General features: G+C 44.3%; 1 protein-coding gene across 2 annotated transcripts in view; it reads right to left on the reverse strand.

The window, feature by feature from the left end:
- NRXN2 (neurexin 2) overlaps window positions 1–18259 on the reverse strand; it is a 2164206-nt gene that overhangs the window by 925915 nt on the left and 1220032 nt on the right. For both annotated transcript variants that reach the window (XM_085625468.1, XM_085625469.1), the window contains exon 7: window positions 8640–8663. In XM_085625468.1, the coding sequence (XP_085481594.1) occupies window positions 8640–8663 (24 nt within the window). The remainder of the gene's footprint in view (window positions 1–8639; window positions 8664–18259) is intronic.

Raw genomic sequence — 18259 nt, forward strand, 5'->3', positions numbered from 1 at the left:
CCTTCTCCACGGACATCAGAGCTGCTGCAGAGTTGGTTTCGTGTCTTGCTTGATAATGAACCTGGGTTGTATCGGGTCTACCACCCTGTCAGAAGCCCTGGCCTGAAGCAAACTCATCTGATTTCTTTGTAGGTGGGTTTAGGTAGGAGCAACTTACATTTTTGCAGGGGCTACACAACCTCAGCTGGGGAAGAAGAAAAAAAATCCTTTTGACTTCAAAATGTTTATGCTCTCACCTTGTGCATTCCGAAAAGCAACACATAAATCAAGTCAAGGATCATGTTAGACTTGCACTCTGGAAGCCATATTGTGTTCCGGCCCTCATAACTAAAGGCAGTGAGGGTTTTCAATGCACTAGCATGAAAGCCTCCATCTTGAGGATTGATTGGAGGAAATATGACGCCTCCAAGCTTTCGACAGATAAGAATGGATATTCCTGTAGGAATGGTGACTTCTCAGTCTCAGAATCCGATTGGTCCTTGGCAGGCTCCATTCATGTTGACTAGGGGAGCTGGTGCTGACCATGGCGTTTTTTGAAGAGCCTGTGGAACAAGAAGAGGTGTTTACTGTTCTTGCTCAACGTCCTGTGCTTCATGTCTTTAGCTTTTTCATCAAGGACTCTGGGTTGGCAAGAGGAAATACTTTTCTACGGTACTATTTTCTATGGATCATACCCTGGCTGCATCTGGTGTGCTCCTTCATAAGCTCTGAGTATCTTTGTTTCTCACCTGTGGTTGCTGGTTGCAAAGCATGGAGTCAGCTGGTTTGCCTACGGGATCTATGATCATGGGGGGGGGGGGGGGGGGGCACAGACACCGAGAGCATTAGGGGAAAGGATCAGGAGAGCATTCGCCTGGCACCTCTGGGAGAGCACGTGAAGCATAGGTGCATACAAGCTGCACTTTGAGGCTGATGACTTTGGAACCTGCACCAGGGTTAATATACATGCAGGTGAATGTTGCTCCATCCAATGAATGACTGTTGTAAAAGAGTGAATGTAGGCACAAATTGTATCCAATGACAACAGAGTTGAGAGTCAGGTGTTGATAGAAGATGCAATAAAGGAGGTTTCCAGGAAGTGCAGTTTCAGTTTGATTACTCCCAGAAGCTTCTGCCTCTTATGTACCAATCTGGTGTGATCTGCGATGCTCGATGAACTGATGAAGAAAGGTGGTAGGATCCAACTGAATCCATTTTACTTGGCCATACAGTTAGGTTGTGGATTGACTCTGCCCCATACAGGAGCCACAGTGATGAAAGAACCAGACCGAGACTCGGTGCGGACAGTGAGCGAGTCTCACCAGTCATTTTCAATCATCAGTTCCCATACACGGATTGCACTTCTCAGCCTTGCCCTGTACTGAAGGAGAGGAAAGCATTTTGAAAGGACAAATCACAGTCACCTTGACATTTCATATAGGGAGCTATGTTTGTTTTAATCTACTAACATCAGTCTGAGAAAACCAGGACTGAGGTAGAGGAGCTTGACCAATAGTATTTCAATCCCAGGGAAGCTGTAAAACAAGCTACTGCACAGGATCAAGGCAAGGGGGCCCCGCCATGGACTAAGGTAGGTCTATCGATCTACATCAAATTTTCAGGGTGTCCTGTGACTTTGCAAACGAATGACATTTAGATTAAATGTCTATAAATGCTTCTTTTGTTGATATTTCGAGAATCTAGCATGGATCTGGCCCTCCTGAAGTGCTACTGAATACCTGTCCTCTAGAGTAAATTCATCCACCAGCATCACACTTCTGAAGGCCTTTGCAGTGATTTTCTTTAATGGTATGTTCCCTAACCGTCTTTAATGACAGCATGGACAGGGGGTTGGGGGCTCACCAATGGTGCTAAGGCATTTAAAAGGCAGAGGAATAGCACCCAGTATCAGATACCTCTAAGCAATATCTAGCTGTTCTTGTAAGAAGTTCCTGCGACATGTACAAAAGTAGTAGGTCCACTGGAGTATGTCTTCATCTGTTGGAAGGGTGGAGTTTGGGCAAAAGCAGACTTGAATTTACTTCATGGGTAATCTACACACAGGTAAATCAGCTTTGCTTCATAGCATGCATACCTTGATTTCTGCATACGTGCATGGCCCAAATTTAAATTTGGGAGAAGGGCTTTGAAACTGGGTTCAAAATCCTGAATTCTTGTGCTCTTCATCAGGCGAGATTGTTCAGTGCTGAGAGACAAAAAAACAGCTGCATCTAAAGTCTTGGACCCCGATGCTGGAACAGTGGCAAGCAGGCTCTGAAGCCGGTTCTTGTCCCCACCTGGTTGACAGACATCAAGGAGGGGGAAAAGGAGATGCACCAGAAGGTGTGGGCTTAATGTGGAGGGAAGCAGGAACTGCAGGTGGTACATGAAGCTTGCAAAGTGGAGGAGCCCATGAGATATGCTACAGGGTTTAGAGCTGGTCACGCTGATGGGTACAGACAATGTAGCATCTTCAACAACACTGAAAGTGAGTGCTTTGTCGGCCGTGTGTCCCGGCTTGCCCGGCATCTAGGGAACGCGAACTCAGAACGGATACTGTATTAAGGAGCTTCGAGATACTCCAGACATATGTACCTCTGCGCTGTTTGCATTGTGTCCAGACCACTCCAACAAGCAGCCACTCGCTTTCAGTAAATATATTTAGAAAACATCTACCGAGAGGAACGGTGCCAGCCTTGTCATGGCTTTTTAGGCATTTGCAAAAGTGCTAACAACCCGTAGTTCTTAAAATGGAATACACACAAGTAAGGAGAATTAATCCTGAGAAAAACTATGGACTGTCTCGGTTCTTCCTAAGACATGGCTGCCCTCCGAAGGCAGGGGCAGAGAGAGAGACACCAGCCACGGAGAGTCGCCCCCGCAAAGCAATCCAGCGAACGGGGAGAGGGAGAAGGGAGTTAAGAGGAGAGGGGCAGCAGGGGATGTATCATATTAGTAAAGAAGTATTAGGTATCTTGGGCAAAATTATAAATCCAGACACAAAAATGGGAGTTAGTACACCAACGAGACAGAGTTAAATCCAACAGTATTAGTACAGTTTTTTTAGTCATATTAATCGGAAGAGAATATTGTCGAAAGACTCGGTTGTGAGAGATGGTGGCATGCAAATGACACTGTCACCAGCAGCATGCAAGGGGCAGGGGGGAGGGGGAGGGTTGAGGGGTCATGCGTGTGCCCTCCAGGATGGGAAGGGAAGGGAAGAGTTGCCACAAATGTTAGTGCGCGGGACAATGAAGCGAGTGCATGCCACCCAAGACACAAAGATAAGAAGGAAGGTAAGGACCTTTTAAAAAAGATGGTAAAATAAGTCATATGTGCTTCGTCTAATGGGAGCAAAGTCTGTTGGAGTGGATCTGGGCAGATGGTTTCTGGTGGGTGGCGGCAGCCGCAGTGCCGGCTCCTCTTGTTGGGGCAGATCCTCTGAGTAGTAGACAGAACTTGATGGGTGGTTGAATGCTGTTGACTAAGTTGGAACTGGCGCACACCACGGGACAGCAGAAAGAGGGCCCGGACAGTTTCTTAGCTCATTTTTTGCATCGGCAGTGACACACCTCTGCCCATCATGCACACCAATGGCTGAAGAGTGAAACATGCTACCGTCCAGCTTTTCTTCAGAGCTAAGGAGACCTACACCGGACCTCCTAGTCTCACAACTATTCTCAAAGTGGTAGCCACAGTTACTCCAGTACTGAACCACGTAGGCTGAACATTGAGGAATGTCTGGACCCCTTTAGTTTGAGGCCAGGTGCACTTCAACATACCAGCAGGCTTTACAGAAGACATCTATACGAAGGAATTATCATGTGAAATCCATCTTAAGGGGTAACATTTGCTTGAGGTTTTCCATAAAAAACCTTCTGATAAAACATATAGCTCCAAAATCAGGAGGGGGGAAACGGGGTGTGCGGCACTATCTTGATAATCCTGACTAATATAGTCAAGAGGACGAGTGAGACGGAGATTAGAGTCAGCACAAACCTTTCCTTTATCCTTTGCATAAGCTTGAGAGACTTCCATTACTGCATCACAAGCAGGACGTTTTGCATAGACCAAGCCATAATCAGGATGTTCTGCTGGAATATGACTGTGGACACCAGAGGTCTGTAGGAGCCCTGAGCAGAGCATTGACTCTCTCCAGGAATTGCTTCCACAGTAAGAGGAGAGTGAATGTGCATCACTCTACAGGTGCCCCTGGTTCTGAGACTAAAGACGTGCGCCTCAAGGATAAATATTTGCGTTCTTCTGATAGGAAAGTTAACAGGTGTTGTAGTTGAATGAGTAACTGGCGGTTGATCTACGGATCTGGTAACATTTTTATCATAGAGTCAACCAGTCCTGGGGGTATTCATGGTTTTGTAAATGGTGTTTGAGGACTAAGCTTTAAAGGAAAGAAAGTCCTTGTGGAACGCAGAAATAATGTGCACCAGGGTCGGACTGGCCTAGAGGGCAATCTGGTTGTGCCCGAAAGGCAGTCCTGAATTATCAGTGTGCAGGCCAGTTTTTTGGCTATTTATAGACCTCTTTTTTGTCTGTCGGGTCGTTTTTCCTCTGGTGGTACCGCAAAAATTGCCTGCAGCAAGCCGAAATGCATGAATTTACCCATATCTTGCAAAACACATGATACAGATTGAAATTACAAGTTCAAAACCATCCTGATATACCAACAGTGGGACACGTTTTTAGCTATCTGATTTGCTGATGGGGGGGCACTTCTATTTTGGTGCCAAGGCCCATTTCCTGTTCCAGTCCGACACTGCTGTGCCCTCTAAAGAGATCAGAGATCTTTTGAAGCAGTCTTTGATGAAAATGTAATTAGATAAGAACTACGTATATAAGGTACATAAATGAAAGAATTAGTGGTTGCCATGATGGTGCAAAAGCGATTAAGGCATTGCCAGAACGTGCTGTGGAAATAAGGTTGGAACATTTTTGGGGAAATACTATGTTTTGCCTTAGATCATGGGCTGCTTAGTGGTCCCGTCTTATGCCATGGAAGGAATGCCTAAAGTATTGCCGCTTGCACACACACCGAGGAATCGCTGTGTGCTCTAGGAGTGCACCCGAGGTGCAACTGGAGATCAGCAGACGGAGAGCCCAGCATAGTGACCGCCTTGCATAGATTTTACCTGGGGACGCCTGCCACAGTGATATTGCAGGGAGTCAGATAGTCCACAGCACACCAGGATCTGACACAATGCTATCACAGGCACAATAATCTTGTCTGTATACTGGAATATACCAGTGGCCACGCCCCTGCCTGAGGGGAAGCAGCACTTAGCATTCAAGAAGAGAGCTCCTCACCTTCACAAGTGATCAGCGCACTACTTCCTGCATTTGACAAATATATTTTCTGTAAAATTAGGCTGATCCTTACATTGCCAGAAAGTTCGAAAACAACACCCTATATTTAAAAAAACTCCTTTGTGAGTGGAGGTAGAAGTGCACATCAGAGGGGTGATACCCAAAAATGGGCAGGGCTATGTCACATATTCTCTGGGTCTTCTGGGTCACATTTGCACATTATTTTGGGGCTGTTCCATAAAGTACTCCCTTCCTATCCCAGTGAGCAAAATCAGGCAAATTGAGCACAAATAATTTGGTTCCACGTAATCTGAGAGGGCTCGCAGGCTCCTCTGGTGACTTCGGGTACCACCCTCAGCCCTATTGCGAATGCCACCCTCATCCCTTCTCTGGTAACATCGAGTTTGGAATATTCTCACTTTAAATTCCAGGAGACCGGCGGCAAGGGATTTGTACTTGTGTGCTCTTTCCACTTTTGCTAAGCCTTTAGATGCTCTTGATGTTTTCTCATTAATTGTTATCTCCATTCAAAGCACATTAGGTAGAGATAGGTAACCCCATGATTCTTATCTGCAACTTTAAAAGACCCAACATTTCCGGAGTCTTTTTTTTCATCACCTATAACTATTGTAACCAAAATGGAAATAGGAAACATACAATTCTGCACCTTTAAAATTCTTTGCAACTCTGGCAAACGTGTCAGTAGTTCCATGATGGGTAATCGCTAGTCACAGCAAGAGTGGCGCGGTTTTACTGAAAGAGGGACATTCCCCTTTAAAAGCAGTCTCTATGACATTACATTTCTGTAAGAAGAAAAGGGGTCAAGTCGCTCTTCACATAGATTCACTGGAAGGCATAGTGATCCACATGTCTTCTGAGAAAAGGCCAACAAGGTATGCGCTTATGTGCATATTTTCGACATTGCTGTAAGGGTGGCATGCAGCGTTACATTTGCTCTGCCCCACACAATCATGGGGTGCCTTGAACAGAGTCTAAAAGCTATAGACTTATCTCGCGTAAGGCACGTTTTATGCACACTGGTATTGGTGAGAATTAGGAGACCCCTTGTCACCAGTCCACATCACACAGCAAGGATCTTGTTGGCCTAGAAACATTAACAACAGATTGTACTATGATTTTGAGATTGTGTATGTCCAGGGGAATCCTTGCTCAGTGTTATTAGGTCATTTTGCTGTTTTCCAGATCCAGAATGTCTTTGGCTGAGTGATCCTACTTTAGTTTAGGATCCAGGGATAGCCAATGGCTGGCTATAAAGTCCCACACCGCCAGAATCAACTCGAGAGATGTATTACATTCCCCTAGATGTTTAGGGTCTTATGGCACCCATGAGATAAATCTTCGCGTTCGGGAAAGGGGAGCTGATGTATGTTGCCTGCTGCTGAGGTGGGAGTAACTCTGCCTAGTTTCCACCAGTGCTTTATTTTTAAAATGATAAGTGCTGATGCCTAAAGGTTAGTTTCGACGTCACGCTCCCTAAGTATTTGCAGAAACAAATGCTGGAAGAACTGGAACACCTCACACATAAGATGCCAGGATCATGATGCTGTGCTAGTTTTCAACACAGTGGTTGTCGCTTGCATATAGCTGTTTCTGGGATATGAACAGACAGGTGGAATTGTTGACAGGTTTGCCCTGGAACCAAACAGATGATGATAAATTGTTTTGGCACCTCCTGTGGAAAGTAATAACACATCAGCTGTAGACAGAAGAGCTATTACCTTTCACAGCTCTTGACAGGGTCACAAACCTCCGCGCATGGATGCTGACCTCACAAAGGTAGTGATTGTAGACTAGCTCCTTCCAACCGTTGTTGCCGAAATGTTGCCGGCCCCTTGTGTGGTTCATGGAATGGTCCCTTTTATTAGTGGTTGTTACAGTGATGCTTCTGGTCGCGTGGCAATGCACCACAATTGGACCTCTGTGGAGCACAATTGGAGGTTGTAAGTTGGCGCTATCTCCAATTCTTCATTAGACAGGCAAGTATTGGTCCAGTTGAGTCTTTGTATCCCTGCGCTGAGAACTAGCCCATTAGGAGAATTGCAGGCCACATGTTTCAAACAGTAGGAGGATAGGGCACGATGAAGAAATGAGAACGTGGTTATCAGTTCCAATATGCATCGTACAGCAAATGGACCCTACAATGCTCCCATTAGAGAAGAGACATACGTACAGCGGTGTGCAGAGGTGTTAGAGGTGTAAGGAGTGAGGGTAAAGGGGTGTATCACACCAGAAAGAGAATAACTGATCTGCAAACTTGTTAATGGGAGACAGCAAGGACACTCCCGGTATACCCCCCTTCATGCCATGCGATAGAATGGAGGGGTGTGGCAGGTCTCCAGTGGGAACAGCTCCAATGGCAGTGAGGGTGGTCCAAGATTGACATGGGCAGGCCGCATTCTACTAGTACAGCGATGTTTTGGGAAATTGTTCGTCGATATGCAGGCTCCTGATCATCGTTGAATGGCGTGAGTGAAGTTGGCTTAATGTGACTCATATGACGTGTGAAACTGCCCATTTTGATGCGGAAACCTCTTGAGAAGCAGCTAAAGCACTCCATCGTGTGTCAGACCACAAGTGAAGAGACGAGAATAGTTTAACCTGAAATCTAATTGTGATGGGTAGACCGTGAAGTCATTTCATAAAGAGGGAGCTCTTTCCGAAAGGGAGGCTTGCACTGAAACCTCCTCTCTTTCATTAACATACAGGCAAAGGAAGCTCATTTTCACTTGAAATTGTTCTATTAAGTACATCGACATGTCTTCTCTGTACGTTGGAATATCAAAATATACAAAGTTATTTCTTTAAAACGTCTGTTGGGTGGATCACGTAAATAAGCAAAGAACTTTCATCTTAAGAGAAATACGTGGCCAGATATTTCCCTCTGGCCCTGCCCATGCCAAATCTGTGTAACTAAGCTTACTGCCAATGGATGGAAAGGGCCATTTCCAAGGACCTCCACTCAGAGCAGACAAAATGACACAAAGCCGCGTCATGGGGAGGGGGGTGTTGTTTTCCATGGATTTTTGGGGAACCAAAAGCAAAAGAATTGGAAAAAAACGAACAAAGAAGAAATCCAAGACGATGGTGAGACCGCTAAACCCATTCAAGGTGTGGATACCTCTTCTATTGGGTTGTTTCGTTATTCTTTTGTCAAATTAAAATAGAACTCAAAAAAGTAATAAAAAATATACAAAATTTAATTTTAACTACGGAAAAAAACATATAACGGGGAAGTTGAAAAGAGGGGAAAAACCCACGGTAAACCGTACGAGAAGGACAATTAGAGTGATATCTACCAGATAATGCAGTTTGTTTACCATAGCGTGTCCAATGCCTGCGTGCTTCACAGAGATAAAAAAAAACAAGAGCGAAGAGGAAAAAGGGAAAAAAAGAACAAAAAGAGGAAGAGAGGTAAAGGGGAAGAAAAAAAGGAGAAACTTGAGAAACTGGGAAAGGGAATTTGGTGGGACAGAAAAAAATGTACGGTGTGGGCGACTTGGTGAGGAGAACGTGCCCCTCTGCTTCCAGTTAATGCTCTCAGGATCAAGATTTAGTAATTTTTTTCCATGTAAAAAAGTAAATGAATAACCAGGTTATTTTGTTAGTAGAAAAGAAAAGTCAAACTGTTAAACTGAATTAAGGGAGAAAAACAAAACTCATAGCTATGAATACATTCCAGTGGATGAAATTTTGTTAGTCGGGTTATTTTTTTTGGAGTGTATTTTCTTTTTTGAGTGGTCCATCCAGGCAAGTGAAGCCCCTCTATTATCCTGCAGAAGGGAAACGTTTGTTTTCATTGACCCATTAGGTGCATCAAGAGAGCAAATACTCTACAAAATCTGCGGGAAGAAAATTTGCAGAGATCCTCTCAGTACAAATCCCTAACCAAAGTGGAGGAGGGCACCCAATTTTTTCCCAAAGTGCATTAAATATGGAAATAATTCATCAGAAAATGCCAAGTGCTAATCAACCATATTTATTGAACCGACGGTATAGATTTCAAGATTGGGAGTTCAGTTACCCTCTGATAGTAATATACAGCAATTGGGGACTGGTAGAGATAAACTGCACAAAATATAAAATTACCATAGGATATTCGATAATAGGGATACCAAGGGGTAAGATTAGCATATTATATTGAATTGAACAACCATGGTGATAAAAGTCGCCACGTGGGACCATGGTACCACCGCATGCTCTGAGATCTTCTACAAAAATATCACAGAGGCTTATTTCCCTGGATGGACCATTTACATTTTTGTATCCACAAATCAAGTTAGTAACACAACACACAAAGTCATCAACAAAATCTCAGCATAGAGAAGAGGGAGGAAATGCAGAGTGCAGGGCACTAAAAACATCAGTAGCTTCCTCCAGCTGAACTGTGGCTGAATCAAGGGACTAATTGAGGAAAAGAGCGCTAGCATTAGGGGATGTCTCAAGACCTCACGGTGAACACTCCCTTTGTACCCCATCTCTCATAGTGGTTTTCATGGAAATTGGTGCACTACTAGAACACGTGTGCTTTGTAGTCCAAGTGAGTGCAGAAGGGCGAGTTGTTGTCCGAGAGAGGGAGCCCTTTCCTCCTTGGGATACTAATCATGGTGAGTTCAGGAGACAGCACAAGTGAATGGGCAAGAATCACAACTTTTAGGGAAAAAAATACAGGAAAAGGATTTGTCTGCCGAGTGCCACTGTTTGCCACATCGGTCTGGCCACGGACCCGAGTGCTAGGGATGCTTTCTCATACACTTAACCAATAACAACAATTCCCTCCTGCCCCTGATCCAGCAATATTTTATCTACCAAATAAAACCTGTCATCGTGAACTTGTGAGATGGATTTTTGTCCAGTAAAGCCTCTAAAGGGATTCCAACAACTTTTTTAAAGTGCAAATATGCAGGGATAGCTTCAGTGTCACATGACAGGGCCTTCATGTTCAACTGGTGACTGGTGCGGTACGATTTTGGAAACTGGTACAACCTCTAATACTGAACCATCTCTCTCTTCAATTGGATTTTTTCTTATCCACATGGGTGCACACGATTTCCAAAACGAAGCCTTCTTTTTCAATAATATCAGGAGATGCACTGAAGAAGAAATAGGGGGCACACATTCTGACTTCCTGGGCTCTCGAGCGCAATCAACATTTTTCGTAGGCACTCATCGAAAAATTAGTTCATCCTTTTGTCAAATCTCTGGTGCTGAGCTTTTATATTGGCCTACAATGGTACTGCAGCATAAGCGCGCCTTTTTATCCGTCATTAGAGTTGCGCAATTTTACATCAATTTAGGACATCAGTTTTGTGATTTTGACAACGTTGACTATATTTTTAAACTCCATTTTTTATAGGAACTCCTTACCCATCAAACATTTTTTAATGGAAAGATTCTATTGTTACAACATTTTTTTTTGCAGAAGTGTTTGCTTTCAAGAAAAAGTGCGTCTAGTCCACATATGCAGGAAGGTCATGTAAGTATAAAGATGAGTACTGCACACAACTCAGCCACTGAAATGTAAATGCCATATGGCTTATCTGAATTAAGAACAAACTGTGAATTCCACGTTTTTGTGGTCAAATGCCTTCAAATGCTCGTAGAGAAATCCTGTTGTGTGTGGTAAATCAATCCACAATATCAGCCAAACATTGCAGACGACGTGGTGACATTTCTGTATTCTAACATTCTTGTCTGTTATTAACAAATATGTTGGGGCAAAAGTGTATCACAGCAGGTGCACCACCAGCTTCCTGACCATCCTGAATTGCACAAGAATGGACACAGAGTACGCAGAAACCAAGCTTAACGCCACCCAGTGCCTCTGCTACACCTACACACCCCAATGGAGTGGGCCATTGGATTACTTCTATCTGAACTTGGCAGCAACCCTGTAATCCCATTATGTCCTCTCCATAATGCGTAAATCAGACCCATGAACTCAAGAATCAAACTTCCTGCTGAAAAAGGCGCCAGGCCAACAGTTAAGAAAGGTGGCCTCTTCAGGTGGAAGCTTCTTTTAGGAATCACAAGTCAATCAGAGAAACCAACCCCTCGGGTCCATCAAAAAATGCTGAGTGTGAAAAGGCATGAAACAATCAGAAACTCGCAGGACAGTATTGCCACAACCAGCAGGACGCATCAAACGAATACAAACAGTCATCCTCCACAAACCACTCGCACACAAAGAAGGGAAACGGACACAACCCATAAGGAATAAAGCCAGAAGTCAGCGTGGCTCTTTTGTCACAGATATTGTTTTGTGTCAGCATACATTTTTTAAATAAATGCCTCACTGACCAGCATTAGCAAAGCCAACAGCTTTCGCCTTTGTGACCTATTGGCTTTGCCAATTGTTGTTGGCTACGCTGAACGAAATATCTGATGCGGTGCAGCATGACTAAAGTAAAGCAAAAGAAAACTTATACCCAGCCGCCCATGTCATTTTGTAGGCAAGCGTGTCATGCATGCGTGCCCTTATAAAATCACACAACTGTTTTTTGTTGTCATTGATCGGAGTTTGATCTTAACTAAAAACGAAACGTGTAAAAATATTTGTCTTTTTTTTTTTTAAGGAGGGGCGACGTGGAAGCAACAGGTGCAGAAGCAATGGGAGGTGTAGCAACGGAGGTGTGGGAGGGGGTTGTAAGCAACACTGGGGACGGTGGTGCCACAGAAGAAAAATGGAGAGGTTTATGGGACATGGAAGCAACACAGAGAGGGCGGAGGGGCACGGAGGCAACTAGGGGAGGGCAGAATACATGGAAGCAACACATGGAGGGTGGAGGGGCGCGGAGACAACTAGGGGAGGGCAGAATACATGGAAGAAACACAGGGAGGGCTAGAGGACAAGGACGCAACACGGGGAGGGCAGGGGCAGATGCAACACGCAGCCGCGGCCCGGGCAGGTAAGAGCGGTGTGGCGGTGGGGGAGGGGGGTATTTTTACAGATGATGACAAAGAAAAATTAAAAATAATTATTTAATTGTCCCTCGTCATCGTCTGTCGAAATCCCCCTAACCCCCCCCCACCTGGCCCCACCGCTCTTACCTGCATGTGCCGCAGCTGGCAACACGAGAAGCACATGCTTGAGCGCAACATCTATAGGGCTGGAAGAAGCACATGAAAACAGGCAGCAGCATGAAGGGGAGAGAAGCAAACAAGATGGCTCAAAAACACATGCACTCTCTGAGTGCTTACGCCAGAAGAAAAATTAGTTCCCTGACATCAAGCACAGTCACATGGTAAAGAGGCAATGCTCCAAGAAAGGGAGTAACACAAGATTGACAATCTGGGACATGAATAAGAAACGGGTACATCAGAGTGACAAGGACAGCCAGCCAATGGTAAGCAATGGGCGGGCTCAAAGCCCCTCTATGTTCATGCTAAGCCACATTATGCCTCAAAACAGACAAGGCATGCGCAGACTAATAGGCTCCACCTAAATATGACTTTGCCTGTCTGCATTTCGGTGTGAACGGGTATATTTGTGTTTTCATGAATGCACAATGATACAATGTAATGTACTTATGTGTGCATGAGTGTATTTGTGTGCTTTTGGCTGCAGGTGGAGTGTTTTCCTTTCCACTGACAAGTTTCTGTTCAAAATCGCTCTCACACGAGCATGAAAGTTCAGCTTACCTATGTGTGAATGTCAGTGGTTGAATTAGTGTGCCACCGTGCTTGTGTCTGTTTGCATGGTCATTCGTGGCAGTTGTAGTCATGCATTCATTTAGAATGATGGTATATATCTGAATTTATTATGTGTACATGTGTGTATTCTTGCACGTCTTGCTGTGTTTGCTTGTGTATGTGTTTTAACGTTGGATGTTTCATTGTGCTTTACCGCAGAGTTCTCATATGTACACGCGGTCCGCTTTGCCTGCATCACTATGGCACTTATCAGTGGTACCAAATGGCTGGCGGCAGACACACAGTAATGCCCATTTTTGTCGCACTGAGGTTTAACAAAACAACACCCATTTATGATATGACTTCACCTAAAAAATTCCACAAAATATCTCCACAGACTTTTAACAAACACATGACTTTTCGATGCCTACTAGCGTGGCTTTCTGTGATTTCAGCTGGAATGTCTGCAGGCGAAAAAAAGATGAAATAAAGAAATATGTAAATAAATATAAAAGCTTAAAAAGAACCTTCAAATACTCAGCACCACTTCGATAGCTTTTCAAAGGAAATCCTCTTTCCCCATCACATTTGTTGGAACAAATGTCTAAAGCTATTGCCAAAGGGCATTTCCTTTTTGCACCCCAACCTATTTGTGGCCTGTTCTTGGTTTTGTGCCGTAACGGGTGTACAAACCGGTTAAAGAACAAAACCTCTGTTAACGCGGAGTTCCAACACCTACTGCCCCACTAATATGCACGAGGGATATTTAGTTTTGTGGCATCTGGTGAGCACTTATGGGTGGAGGCCTGAGAGGAAGAGGAGGCCTGCACCCCTCTAGCAGCGAACTGTTTTTAAATCAGGTAATCCCTTGAAAACTGCGGCTGCTTTCAAAAGAATAAAGTTGCCATTCAGACGCATTTGAGGAACATGCTGTGTGCACCCTCCAATCACCACAGCCCCCACTGATTTGCAAAGGCATACCATAAATCTCAAGGGAGCTGATGGCTGATCAATGCTTTGCAATCACAATTGCCTTCGTAAAGCATTGATACATTTCGGAGAGAGTTAGAAAGAGGAGGATTCGCAATCCGTACCCACTTCCCTTTGGGACTCGTTGTGGGTCTCAAAGGGCACTCAATGAATTAGGAGACAGACTTTAGCCTTCTGTGGCTTGGCTTCTTGTGCTGAATTGCAGGATTTGCGACTGCAAAATTCTCTATACACCAGGCCCAAAAATGGCTGTGAGTAACTATGTGCATAAATAAGTACATGCATACATTTTGAAAACTCCAGGACCAAGGGAGAGTAAGTAGAAATAACTCTGCCACGTCCATAGCAGCATGATACTGAATTCTAACTGGCTACTCCACGCTGAGGCACACTACAGCAGAGGGTGTTGCCACACGTTTGTCCCCGCCATAACAGCACAGTTGCTTGGTATCTAACATTTCTGGAGCTATTGAATTTCTTTCAGCTCCTAACACATAAATGGCAGAACAAATATTGCACACAAAAAGCTTTCTGGATACAGATATAAAAGATGACTCTGACTGAACACTTTGAGGAGATTGTACTCTCCATTCCCGGAATTGCCGTTTTTCATTTCTCTCGTGCCCAAATTGCAGAAAATGATTCCGCTATAAATACGTGTTATAGGTGCAGCGGGATTTTTAGTGAAATTGCATTTGTAAGCTTTTAGAATTGCAGATTTCTCACTGTCCAAGTAAAAACGACTCCGCCACAAAAAAAAAGCATTATCTAAAGTTGCGGCCATTTATTGGTATTCTCACACAATACGTGGAGAGGATGTTGTTCCACAGACCAACAAAACCATATTCCGGTTCTCCAAAAAGCCAAAATACCTTTTGCACTCATTGTTTTCCTTTAGAAGTATTGGTTTACTGGTATATTTATAATGTGTGCCTTTGTGTGAAGCCATGTTCGTTGTCCATGACCATCGTCATATGATTGAGGTTGTCTGTAGAGGTTTGCTGGGGTCTATAAAACAATCTCTTTCTACAAATGTTGTTCATGCATCTGATTGCATTTGTATGTACACACCTCTGACAATCTGAGCGTGCATGGATGTTTGCATTAGAAATGGCGTATACGGTGTGATGTTTTATGTGTGGTTTGGATTACATCAGTTATTTGTTGGCCAAGCTAGTGTGTGGGAACAAGGTCATGTTTATGTCCGTGCCTTTGTTTGTTTCAGGGTGCATCTTAAATGTGGTCGTCAGTAGGAGTCTGCTTATAGAGTGGAGTGTGTTTACAATCATTTGTGTGTGGGCTATATTCAGGTTAGTGCTGGGCAAGCCAGAACCAGAGTCTTGGCATGGTTCTGAGAGCAAAACACACAAGCCAAACTACCGTTGGCTTTCAAGTTTGGGCAAGCCACAAAAGCCTTTTCTACAAAGCAAAAAATACAAGGGGGTGAGCAGTAAAATGTGACTGAGGTGTGAAATTAAATTCTGAAACCTGTTTCGCCCTCATCTTCTCTAGTCATACTGCTAATGTCAGAAACACCTTCTTTGACTCTTGGCCACTGGTATTGGCTATGAACAGGAACTGCTCTAGAATGGGCTGTGGTGGTTGACGAGCCAGCTTCTCACCTCTCTGTATATTGTAATGTAAATCATTTTATGTTATCGCTGAGCTGAGTTGATGCAGTTAAAATGGGAACAGCATTTCATCACCACCATGACCTTGCAGGTGGATCAATCCTGGAATGTTTCAGATCAACAACCGCTCTTGTTTTCTTAATACAAGGCACACTTCTAATCCCTTTCTCATTTACCTCCATGCCCGGTGCCATGACCTTCTTTGACCTCTAAGCCTGTCCTTCTGCTGCCTCCTTGCTCCTTCTATGACTAGAAGCAGTATCCTCTCTCTGTGTTTAGTAACTTTCAGTCTCAGTTCAGTGGCCTTCAACCTTCCAAATTGATGTCCTTCGTGTGCGTCCTTTTTTCTGTTACTTGGATAATTTCTCTTGGAATAGAGTCAGAACTTATACAATTAATTATACCCTTGTTAGGGCAGTCAATCTGACAAACTTGTTTTACACCTTACATAAAATTATACCCATTTCATTGATATATATTCTAATATGGCAAACCTTCACCTACATACAGCCAAAAAGACTAGACTACTGTAAGTAATCCCCTAATCAGTAACACCTGGTATCTCATCAAGCATATCAAGGTTATAATCTGGAACAGGCACCTGAAAATGACAGAAGTTCCAGCTAAAGAACAATATCCATAGGAATAACCCACAGTAATCTTCTGGGTATAAATGCGACCACTTATGACTCAGTCTTGGTCCAGAGAATCTTCCTAACCTGACCATCAAGGACTGGATTGTTATCCATGTCCCTGCTTCAGGCAGGCCAGTGGCTCTGTTACTTCTGCCACCAGGCTCTACAGTGGATTTCCTTTCCACCAACTAGGAGAAGGATGAGGGCTGACTTGGGGTCTACCGGTAGCACCAGAGAGCAATCCATGCAAGCTGGTATCCTTTGAGGTCTGTTCGGTGTGGCTTGGATAGACCCCTTTGCAGGGTAGTTCCACGGGTAGGGGAAAGTTTAGCTAAGGCACTGGCCTCATAATACATCAAAGTAACGCCAGGCCTAATCTGGAACAAACCCTGGACATGAACAAAGGATTGGCTGCCCATTGGATCAGGGTGTAAGATAGTTGGATGAGCTCATGGGATAGGCATAGTAACTGTAAAGGCTTCCCTGTCTGTAGAAGAGAGCTCAAATATGTTCCTCAGTCCCCATTGGCTTGTTGCAGCCATCATATTCCAGGTCTGGTACCATCCCTGATGGTCATTTTAGGTTGAAGAATGTAATAAAAAGCTGTTTGCTCATCATTGGCCACCATTTTGTTTTGGTGACACCCTGTATGAAAGACAGACAGAGAAGCTGATGCAGGAAACTACATTAGAAAGGCTGCAGACTCACAACATATCACAGCAGAAACATTCAGAGGGTTGTCCAATAAACCAGAGCCTGCAGTTTTCCTCCACAACCAGTGCACTCTCACGCAGCATGCCTAAGATCTGACACTATTTCTAACCAAGTAACACTGCACATTACCCTTCCACCAATATGGAGAACCCATAGAGGGTATCCTTGCCCTTCAGATCACATACGCAACCCGTCAACTCCAGGGGACAATATGAGCCCCATAATATTGGGTTGAAATCGCAGCTAGTGGCGATTAAGCCGGACAGGACCACAGTGGTGAGGATCAAAGGGTGCTCCTCATCGACTGAATATAGTCATTAATCGTTTGCCCACACTCTTTTCCATGCTTATTATTAGAGGTCTCTGGGATAAACTCTGTCTTCCCCAGAGCAGGACTACAGCAGTTTCAGAGTTTCTTCTTACTCTCATCTGCACCTTCTTCTCCAGCAATCCCCACGATTAAAATCATCTTGGATACGTTGTTTCCATTAGGCCTATCGCCTTTCCTTGAAGAACCCCAAATGAGTGCTTAAATTTCGGCCGGTGGCTGCAGATGGTGGGAACTGGCACTCATTTTTGGAGAGAAGGGAATTATTTGTTATCATTAGACTTTGACTGAGGGGGAAGGAAGGAAGGAAGGAAGGAAGGAAGGAAGGAAGGAAGGAAGGAAGGAAGGAAGGAAGGAAGGAAGGAAGGAAGGAAGGAAGGAAGGAAGGAAGAAAGGAAGGAAGGAAGGAAGGAAGGAAGGAAGGAAGGAAGGAATGAATATAGGAAGAAGGCGAAGATAGGGAAACACCTACAAAGGAAGACAGAGGGGATAAAAAGGAACCTGCGGCAGCGAGATAAGGCAACAGGAAGTGTAGGGTGACAGAAGCCTTGGTATTGGGCATCCATACTATTCAGCCACACTGGCAACAGGCTTCCAAGAAGAACTTTGAGCCTTTGCACTTGATTTTTTTTCTCCAATTAGGCACTGCACCCAAATCATGTTTACACCAATGTCCTTAGACAGCAGAGAAGAAAGCGCGCTTTTGCAGAGGGAACCAAGTATTTGGAGGCTCTGTAATGAAACCAGGATATAGTTTGAGTCTGGAGGTGCACTCATGTGTTTCCCCTATCAAGGCAACGGTAAAATACAAGTGGGCACTCTCTGCTGCATTCAGCGTTGTTTTATTTGGTTTCGTAAAGCGTGCCGTGCTAGATGCTGTTTGTCGCGGTCATGGTCTATTAATCTCTTGGACCGAGCTGGTCTTGCTCTCTATTTTTAAGAATGTTTCCACATACGATCTTCTTAGCCATCCAACTCTGGACAAGGAAACCTATAAAAGGACCCCCAGA

The sequence above is a fragment of the Triturus cristatus genome, chromosome 9, assembly GCF_964204655.1.
Source record: "Triturus cristatus chromosome 9, aTriCri1.1, whole genome shotgun sequence".
NCBI lineage: Eukaryota > Metazoa > Chordata > Amphibia > Caudata > Salamandridae > Triturus > Triturus cristatus.